The sequence below is a fragment of the Andrena cerasifolii genome, chromosome 11 (assembly GCF_050908995.1).
Source record: "Andrena cerasifolii isolate SP2316 chromosome 11, iyAndCera1_principal, whole genome shotgun sequence".
NCBI lineage: Eukaryota > Metazoa > Arthropoda > Insecta > Hymenoptera > Andrenidae > Andrena > Andrena cerasifolii.
This window is the reverse complement of record NC_135128.1, coordinates 12,782,409-12,792,405: the sequence shown is the minus strand read 5'-3', so window position 1 is coordinate 12,792,405 and position 9,997 is coordinate 12,782,409. Positions and strand designations below refer to the sequence as shown.

At 41.5% G+C, this 9,997-nt stretch overlaps 1 protein-coding gene across 1 annotated transcript in view; it reads right to left on the bottom strand.

Annotated features, from left to right (window-relative positions):
• Positions 1–5,628: 5,628 nt before the first annotated feature.
• LOC143374761 (potassium voltage-gated channel protein Shaw) overlaps positions 5,629–9,997 on the bottom strand; it is a 29,523-nt gene continuing 25,154 nt past the window's right edge. The window contains exon 5 of the mRNA XM_076823183.1: positions 5,629–9,029. Within this exon, the coding sequence (XP_076679298.1) occupies positions 8,965–9,029 (65 nt within the window). The 3' untranslated portion in view covers positions 5,629–8,964. The remainder of the gene's footprint in view (positions 9,030–9,997) is intronic.

The following is a 9,997-nucleotide window of genomic DNA, read 5'->3' as shown; positions in this document are numbered from 1 at the left end:
TATTTGCCCAGGTTTTCAGCAATTAATATTTTCAGAGTGATACGACACCAGGGAATTAAATTTTATAGTTAAAGAGAGCATAGAAGGTTTCAGAAATTAAAATTATACAGAACACAATTAATTGGCCATTCAAGAACAAATCTCTGTCAGTAATTTCAACATATTCGACTTTTATTATTTCGCCATTTGTGTGTATTATATATTCACTCCTGGAAAAAATTAAAGGAACACTATAATTTCCCGAAATTTTTGGTCATTTTCAACTGGCTGTATTTTCGCGCAAAAAAATAATCCGGCAAATCTAATGAAGAGCTCTTATAGCGCAAACATTTCTGTTTAATTTCGTTTTTTTTTTTGTTTTGTTGAATGATTTTTATTGACTGAGTTATGCCCGATCAAAGCAAAAATGGTACTTTTCACTTTGAATACCTATAACTTGCGAACTCATGATCGTAAGCAAATTTTCACGAGTGTTTTGGAAAGCTAAGAAAGTTTCCGTTCGGATCCTTTAGTTGCCAGTTTATTGAGATTTTTTTTTAATCGTATTAAATCCATTTTAAAATGATCCCGAAAATTGCATATTTACCATTATTTTTTTTTAGAAAACATGATGCTACTTGAAGGAAAATCATGGAATCAAAGAAAATATTACAAAAATTGAAGAAAAACATTTTCATTCAATCTGTTCGCAATGACAAGAACTGTACTTCAATAAATTTGTCATTGCGAAGGGATTGGATAAAAATGTATTTCTTAAATTTCTGAAATCTTTTCTTTTTACTAGAATGACATTGAATAGCCGCGAGAACAAAAAAAAAAGAGTTTCGAAGAGAATTTTGACGGCGATCGTGGTTTTGCTTCCCAGCTGACCTGCGTTCAGCTTCTTTATCTCTTCTTCGCATTTATATGTCGATATCACTTATGCACCTTATCGTGGCGTGAAAGTTGGAATTAAAAACTGTCCATTAGTGCAGTAAATCTGAGATATCGGTATTCATTTTTACCTTCATTGCCAACGAAAAGAAATGAAACTAGAATTTCCAGTTTCGAGCTCAACATATTCCAAGGGTTAAATTATCCACCCCCCTCCCAACTAACATGCGATTCTACGGTCCCAGCCCGGTTCCACAATCCTGTCGATTACAATACTGTCAATTACAGTGGACTCGATGCGAGCGATTGAATTCCTGTCACGTTGCCGAACGTGTTTACCGATCCTCGAGCAGATTTATTCATCGAAGTTCGTGGGCGGTGGGAATATGCCAGACTGCGGCCACCGTTGCCGTGGCCTTCGAGAGACATCTAAGGAGAGGATTGGTGGCGACTGAAATGAAAGTCGATTTCATTATTTCGTTTCGCTGTAAATCGAGTAGATGCTGCGAAAGGCAATGTGAAAGCAAACACCAGAGGAAGACACTTGACGTCTTCGCTTGTGATGTATCTTCAACTACTAGGATCTAGGGTTTTACTGAAATTTGAATTCTGAAGTTTTTCAGCTATTCATTTGAGGACCTCTGAATCAAAGATGAATCCTCTATCCGTTTATTTTGTTTGCAATCTCGAAGTTATGTCTTTCTGATTTGCAAGTTGAAAATGGTACCTTTAACTGGTTTTGCAGAGAGCTTTATGGTGTATACCATTCTCTGTGGTTGCAAATCATTCTCTAGAGACGTGTCACTGTCACTGTCACTGTCACTTTACGTCAGAGCATCGACTGAGGATGCAAGATCAGTTTGATTCTTGGGGGGTTCGTGCCGTTAGACTCTCGCGTGTTTCGCGTAACGCCGTGTAATTTTCTGTCAGTCTTTGAGTTGTCTGAGTTGCTGCTGACAGCTTGGAAGATTGATGATATTGACGAGCATATGTAGGTAGTCTGTCTTAGTTCCGAGCCTAACACTTAGTGAGGTGTGACTGTTGGAGTGATCGATGGTATCGTTGGCTAGATTGAAATTTTTAGTTTTTGAAGAAGAATAGTTAGTGAAATGGGACCAACGAGGAAGTCAGGAGTGTTCCATATAAATTGTTACAGATATTCTTATGCGAAGTTTATGTGTTCTCGAAGGATAAGTCGAAGATAGGGGTGCATGTGGACACCCCTATTTTTGATGGAGAAATTATGAAAAATTAATTGATTAAACTTTAATCGGAAAAATAGCAGTCACACTGCTATCTGACTTGACGAAATCGAATTCTATTTTACATCACTGTGTACATAAATCTTTTCAACTGATAATAATAATTGCTCTGCTTTCAGTTAAAATTCCTTAAATACAAAATTCGCCGCGTATAAAACTGAGATTCTCGTGATCGCATTCAGTCCTCCGCCCTCTCGCGTATCGCTACGATTTGTCTTCACTGTTCAACGCCCCTCGCGCCTGACTCGGTCCTTCTGCCGCTCCGTGGCGTTTCTAAAGTCATCCTCGTTTGTCTGCCGAGGCTCGATCGAAGTCGATATAAATGACAAAGGGGCCAGGGAAAAAGATTCCTCTCCATTTTTCCCTCTAATTGTTCCCCTCGAACTCTGCTTTAAATTCAGCCCGCCCCTCCGCGTCGACTTGACGCAGTGCTTTCTTGCACGACTCCCGCAATGTGTTCCACCGTCGGCGAGCCCGACTTGCAGCAACTCCCCTCTTTTTCTCGGCTAGCTGGAGAAAAGTTGGACGGAGTAGGTTTCCGCCGACTCTCTACTTCCCTCAACTTTTCGCGCGTCCTCGCGCCCTCTGGTGCCCCTCCACTCGCGGAATTTTTACTCGAGACCCTCTGAAATTCTCCTCGTGTCACCCGCTTCCCTCCTTGCACTTCGCAGAGACCCAGAAACACACTTTCTCTTTCTTCTCGTGTTGATCCACGCGATCGGTATGTACAAACTTCTTGGCCGTTTGATATGCTTGTCCTGTTCTCCCTTTATGCTATCCTCTGCCCTCCTCTCGTCGCCCTTTCGCCACTTTCCTTCCCCCATTCGCGCGCAACGTGTGCGCTAAATGTGCGCACGGTTCTCTGCGTAATTGGCGATGATTGGGGGAAGGGGGGGCTGTCGATTGGTCCCAGCGGTATTCAGGGTGCGCGTCGTGCGATATACATACATTCATACGTACAAACATGCATTCCTGTGTACGCGTGTGTGCGTCTTTTCTCGCGCGGGTTCATTTTTCAATTGGGTTTGGGGGTAGTGATGGGCGTTCAGGTCAATCCTTTTGAAAAGCTTTCGTCAGTCCCGTTATCCCGCTTTGAGTCACTTTGAATGTTCTTTAAGTTACAGAATTTTCTGATGTTTTCGTTCATCTTGACAGTTTTGATGGGTTTCGAGACTATTTGAAGAGAAACGTAGTTTTCAAGGCTCACAAAAATTCATTCCACCAAGACCCATTAAGAATTAATATTCTTAAAATTCAAATCATATTTAAATGGTTAGAAATTTAATTGACAAATTCGAAATAAATTTTAAGAGACTTGAAGCCCACCACTGTTTGATGTGTGCGGCTCCTCTGTACCTATGTATGTGCTTATATGTGTGTACATTGTACTTGTCACAGGGTGACCAAGCATATTTGCGATAGTACAATTCAGAAAGGGATTTGTGTACGTGTGTGTATGCGTAGATTGTGTATTTAAGTGGCATGAGTTGAAATTGTCGAGCTTCGACTGGAATTTAGTTTTGTTATTCCTCGAACGCGCCTCGAACGCGCCTCGAACGCGCCTCGAACGCGCCTCTAAGGGGATCTCTGATGCCAGTGATATCGTCTTACGCTATTTAACTAGAAGTCTCACTGTCAGCTTCGCCTGACGATAGAATTATTGCTTTTTACCATTCCATTGGTAACAAATCTCTCTAATTCCTCTCCATCTCGTAACAAGATATCTTCTTCGATTCCTCCTCAATTGGTAACAAGTTATCCCCTCCAATTAGTAAGGAACACCCCGCCTGATTCCTCTCCGTTTCGGCAAGGAAACTTTTCCCTATCGACTACTTCTTTCCCCTTTCTTCGTGTTCAGTAGTAACGTTTCTTTAAGAATAAATTATTGTCGTACGTATTATTTAGAAAATGACTTGAATGATTGTGACCAAATACTATCGTGTATATGCATTTTACATTTTTAAGTGTTTGGTGATATTTTCGTTTCTATTTTCGAAATAATATATGGTGTATACCTATTGCTTGTATTTGTAGTTCAATGCTTTATCTCGATTTTTTTCTCTAACAATTAAGATTCTTTTCTTACCATATGTTCTATATAATGGAAGCTTAAAACAATGTATTGAAATTTAGGTACATAGCGAAATATCATCGTGTCTGATTTTGGTAATATGCAATAATCAATAGTTGTGGTTTAATCAGTATTTTAGTTATTTTAATTTTACTACGTCTGTTTTTAGAGTTATGACGATCGAAGGAAATTTCAGTAGACCCGATTGACTATAATAAATTGCTACGGTGTAAAAAGTTTATTAATTTAAAAAATGTCATATTTCCTACACACGTGCATAAATATATGTTCGAGTATGTAGTGAAATTCATCAATCTGTTAAATGATTTCATGAAAGCATCGTATTTATTTCCCAGTAAGATTTAAAATTCGTTTTGGACTAATGAAGCTGCAGTCATTTCCCTTCTACTGCCTCGAACGCTTAAAGCGGTGACACAAATTCTACTTGCATCCAGCTCGAGACTTTTTTTAACAGCCACAGACCATATTTTCTGCGATGCTGTAGTTTTGGATTCTGCTCGTTTGGAAATTTCAAGGCCAGGCGACCAGAAATTATTACGAAATGCGTGAATGTGCGGTAGCTTGACGGACGGAATTAAATGGATTTCACAATTTTCTCTTTGTGCCTCTCGCGATTATGAAGATAAACAAATGTGCCGGACCAGTGGATTCCAGTGGTTTCCAGTGAATCAACCTTTCAGCGTTTTATAATTCAGTTTAGTTTTACTTGGCAACGTTCGAGCAACCATTTAAAGTAGTGAAAACTTATAGAACCTTAAAGTAATTTCCAATGACTGTGCGATACTTTGAGATTCACTTTATTTTATTTAAGGAATGCTAACGTGTCAATTTTTATATTTACCTAGGACACGGCTGATTTTCAATTATTATTCCCTTTACTTGTGTATTCAGGAAACTTGATTATGGTAGTGACCCACGAGTAGGCGCGGAATTTGAAAGAGGATACTCGAGAAACGATATCACTGGTTCCAGAAAGAATCTCCATCTTCAAGACAGTGGAACCATATGGATATGACAATTTACAACTTCTGAGTTTCTTAAGGGTTAAATGACAAAGTTTCTTTCCTATTTATACGATCCGAAGCGATTCTTGCAACTATGCCAAAAGGAGTGCTTCACGAATTGCAAAAGTATATTTTGCTTCGTCGCGAGAAACGAGTACGTGACGTCTTGAAAGGTAAACAATCTTTTTAAATATCGTATTAACAAAACTGCAATTGAATCGTCACTTTCGTATGGTAGATTGTCTTAAATATTATTAAAAGTGATATTGCTGTAAATATTCACTTCGACTGTAGAACAAAAGACAGGCTACGTAAAAAAAAGTATAAAATACTACGAAAACTGTTATAGCTACTTTTACAATTACTATTTTTTAACACGTTTGCCTTTGGTTTTTATTCGCTGCCGAAAGTGTGTGTGTGTGTGTGTGTGTATATATATATATATATATATATATATATATATATATATATATATATATATATATATATATATATACCTTTGCCTACTTAATGCCACGCAAACTTATTAAAAATCTCTTTTTAATTACTGCTCATCTTTTGGTCTTCAGTTTTGATTACAATCTCCATGACATATTCTTCCATTAAAAATAACTTGAAATTTCGTTCTGATTTTTACCATCCGAGCTTTCATTTTGCTAAGTAGAAAGAAAACTTTACTGGCCAGCCACAGCTACTACTTTCGCTTCTCCGGAAAACACAAAACTTGAATTTGTTATTAAGTTTGCCAACCTAAACAATACCAATTATCGTCCCACCAAAAGTACCTATATTTCATAACGACCTCGTTTCTCGCGGAGGCTTTAGCAGTTTTCTTTTGTTCGGCAAGTGTTGCCACTTTTCTGACTAGGGGAATCGCCGATTCGTCTAAATAGAAAGCACCTAAAAGCAGATGGAACGAGGAGGTGTGGAACTGCCTGTATCGTTCGTACCTGGATCACCAATGATCCGCATATTTACACGTACGTGGACGTATGTGCGTGTTAAAACTTTGAGGTTTATACGTGTGCATGCGTGCGTGTACAGCGAGGATCCCTTACCATCGCATCACTCGTCACCACTCGTCTGTCATTCTCCCATTAAAAACGAGACGCCCTCGCAATATTACCCTGTAACTTGGAAAACCCCTGAAGATTCTCCTCTACTCTGTTACCAAACACGTAGTAATTATCCATATTCTGGAAATCGGAGGCTGCTGATTTAAATACTATTTAGAAAAGCAGTAGAACGCTCATTACAATCATTACCATACCACACAAATAAACCTTCCGTTTCATTAAAATGAATTTTAGAATAATTTAGCGAACATGTCCTTTTTAAGTAATTGAAAAGGAAATGTACCCCAACATAATTACTCCCTGATTAAATCCCCGAAACAATAATTAGTAGAATATATAAAAAATCAGCGAATAGACATGAATAATAAAGATACGTATGAATCATGGGCCGATGATAATAAACATGGTTCCCCTTTACCACCCAGTCATTCCAAAATAACGTGCGGAACTAAAATTCATTGCCCCACTAACCGCCCTCCATTTTCCTCGTATGCAGTGAAACGCCTGAATGTTTCCGCAGTTTTCCTGGTACAGAATCTCGTTCCGCCCAACATAACTTTTATAATGCCAGAAACAAAGAGGAGCATGAACCTCGTTGCATCGTTGCCCATTAACCTCGAATCGTTTTGAAGAGACATCCAAGGTGTCGGTGTTTCCTGGTGCGTGAATTCCGAGGAATTAGGCGCGATTCGGGGTGGTCGTGAAGCGAGCAGGTGGGATCCCCCTGGTACGACGTCGAGTCCTGACAAAAATTCCTACTAACGTCCCGAACACAAATATTTAAGCTCCCCGAGGTCCGGCAGTCTCATTACGCGGCTGTTGCAACATTCACCGGATACTTTCAGGAATTTTTGGCAGCGAAGCTGTGCTTTCCGGCTCATAAAATATTCGGCTGCGCCGAGGGACGAGGGGGTCGTTCGCTTGGCGCGCCATCAACGTCTCCGCCTGCCGTTGAATATTCCCCGTCGCCTCGAACGAGCCCCTACACTCTCGCCCCGTGCACGAACACTTTTTACGGCTTACGTCTATGGCGGCCGGCGGCTAAAGCCGGGCGCGCACGGCTGTGACGCGACGCGTGATGCGACACACGTGTATTTGGCAGCGAGTTGAATGGACCGTGAAAATATATTGTCAGTAAACTGAAGTTATTGAATATAATGAGAAAAATATGTAAGGTTACGACTGAACCTCGCCTTTGCGATAGTCCTGTTCTTTCTATTTATTTTGCCTTCCTTATTTTCTTCCTTTGCGCAATAAAGACGCTTAATAATAATAATAATAATAATAATAATGTACGGGCTACTGTCGACCAGGCAATTTTAAACAGAAATGGCCCATCGTTATTTTAATTTCAAAGGGTTTATAAGAGGGATTTAAACTGAATTCAGTCCTCAACCGTTTGAGTACGGATGTTAAAAAGTGTAAAGTAAATGCGAGCGAAAGAGTTCAGGCTTGTAATGACTTCTTCTTTTTTTAACTCATAAATACTTGATTCCAAAATTAGTACCGTCACTACTAACATTTCCATGGCAACTAGTTCGAGATACGTCCACCAATTATATGTTGCATCACACGTTGCGTGATACCCGTGGGTACCCAGCCTAACGCGATCCCCGCCGCTGGTACAAACTCAAACGCGCATTCTGTGTTCTACGAATGATGGCGAGCGGATGATACGTGTTCATCGGGATATAACGGTGGTTAGGGGATAGGCGATGGCGAGGGGAAGATACGAATGACAGGGCAAGTAAGGTGAAAAAGAGAAAGAGATACAAGTGAACGATGGATCGCGAGAAATCCATGAATAATGGCTTGATCGGTGCATGCGAAATGTCGAACCTTCTACGCCCACGAAGCTTATTTATTCAATGCTGATTTGGTCGGTTCCTTGGCTTACCAGGTCGTCCAAGGTAGGCAGATCCAAGGGAACGTGATTTAATTAAAAGCTTCGTTCGCGTTCGCGGTGATCGATAGTTTGGAACCTTAACAAATACGTACGAATCGTATCTTAATTGCTCTCACGCATTTACTCCTATTCATCCATGTCCGTTTGTGTCCATCTATATTTCTTCGATCGTGCTCGTTTGTCATACATGGACCCACCTTAACCCTTCAGCCGCGAAGCAGCCCAATTGAAAATTCACCACTGCATTCTACTCGTAGGCGTACGTTGACTGCAAAAAATGCAAAAGGTAGTTGAAACCCAGGACTAACCAGTGCTTAGATGTCCATGTAAATAACCGTCAGCTTTTGCAGCCGAAGGGTTAATAACCTGTGAAACGCGCGGGAGCTCGACACGACGAAGTCTGGCGGTTGAGATTCTCGTATGCATCGATCAAAAGGCCTCTCTCTCTCCCCCTCCCCCTCACCACCAGAGAATGAAAGAAGGGGAAAGGGGGGGGGGGGTTCGAATAATTCACGATGGTGTCGCCGTGGAGAGCGTCGCAGATTCGTCGCGGTAAAAATCCGACATTTCATCCGCAGTGATCTAATATTCCCTTATAGACCGTGCAATCTTGATACCCGTCTTGAGCCCCGTTCCACTGGAAATCCTTCCCCCACGTCCTCGGTTCTCTCGCCCCTTCCCCTCTCGACACGGTCGTCCGAACGTCCCGGTCGAGCGCATCTCGGCAGTGGAGAGTAGTCTTGGTTCCAGCTTAACCCAAACCTCCGGCTGTCTTGGTCCCGTTAGTCCGTAGGTTAGAGTTCCTCCGGTCCTCCTCTGGAACCCACCGTACAAGAAGAAAAGGAAAACAAAGAAACTAGAGGCCTTTGCGCGCGGGGCGACAATTACTGTTAAATTGGCTCGCGTTTGAAACGGTGACGGGTTAACCCCCTCGCGCGGGAGCGTCCCTTTGTGAACGATAATTGGTCTGCATACATGGTGAGTTCTGAAAGGGCACAGGTAGGCGGGGAGGTTCGAAAATGCAGGAATCTGTGTGGAGCTCGGATGACAGAACGTGGAAGCTTGTTTGTAGTCCATTTCACACGTTCCTTGGGCGGCTTGGTTGTCGACACGGGGTGGGACTGTGGCTGGGAGTTGTGGGCGCTCATTTCGTAGTTTTTGTACAGTAATGGTCAAAAGAACGTTTGAAATGTGTAAACTGTAGGAGAAGTTGCATTCTTTATTATTAAGGGGTTGCTTAGGGTGGAGTAGCGATGGCAACGGAATATATAAACCTATGCAGACGCGTAGAAATATGAGTTTTAAATTTCCTTTTCATCTACACTGCATATTCCCAATCTACAGCCCGTAAACAGTCTTCTAATTCACTTAAAACCCCTTCTCATTCATTTATGTTCATCGAGTGCTTAATCCAACCGTGCCCTGAAATCAGTTGCACTACTCGGGGCGGCCTTTTCCCCTTACAAATCAATGTTTTTCAATCTTTCATCCATTAATTACCCCCAATCCCTGCTCCTCACAAGGAGAAGCGTCCCTGGCCCCAGCGATTAACCCCTCAAGCCCCATTAACTACTTCCTTGCGCTCGTAAACACAAAATCGATCAACGATGATATACTTCTGGGAAGACAGTCGAAAAGAGGGTTCAGAGAAAGTAAAGAGGACTCATTTATTTTATCGAAATGTCAGAAATCGCGTCGGACTTGAGACGTGAAAACCTATCCTTCGCTTCAAGACACAATAACTGAATTATTTCCCCAATACACTGCCTCCTCCCGTCCTACGG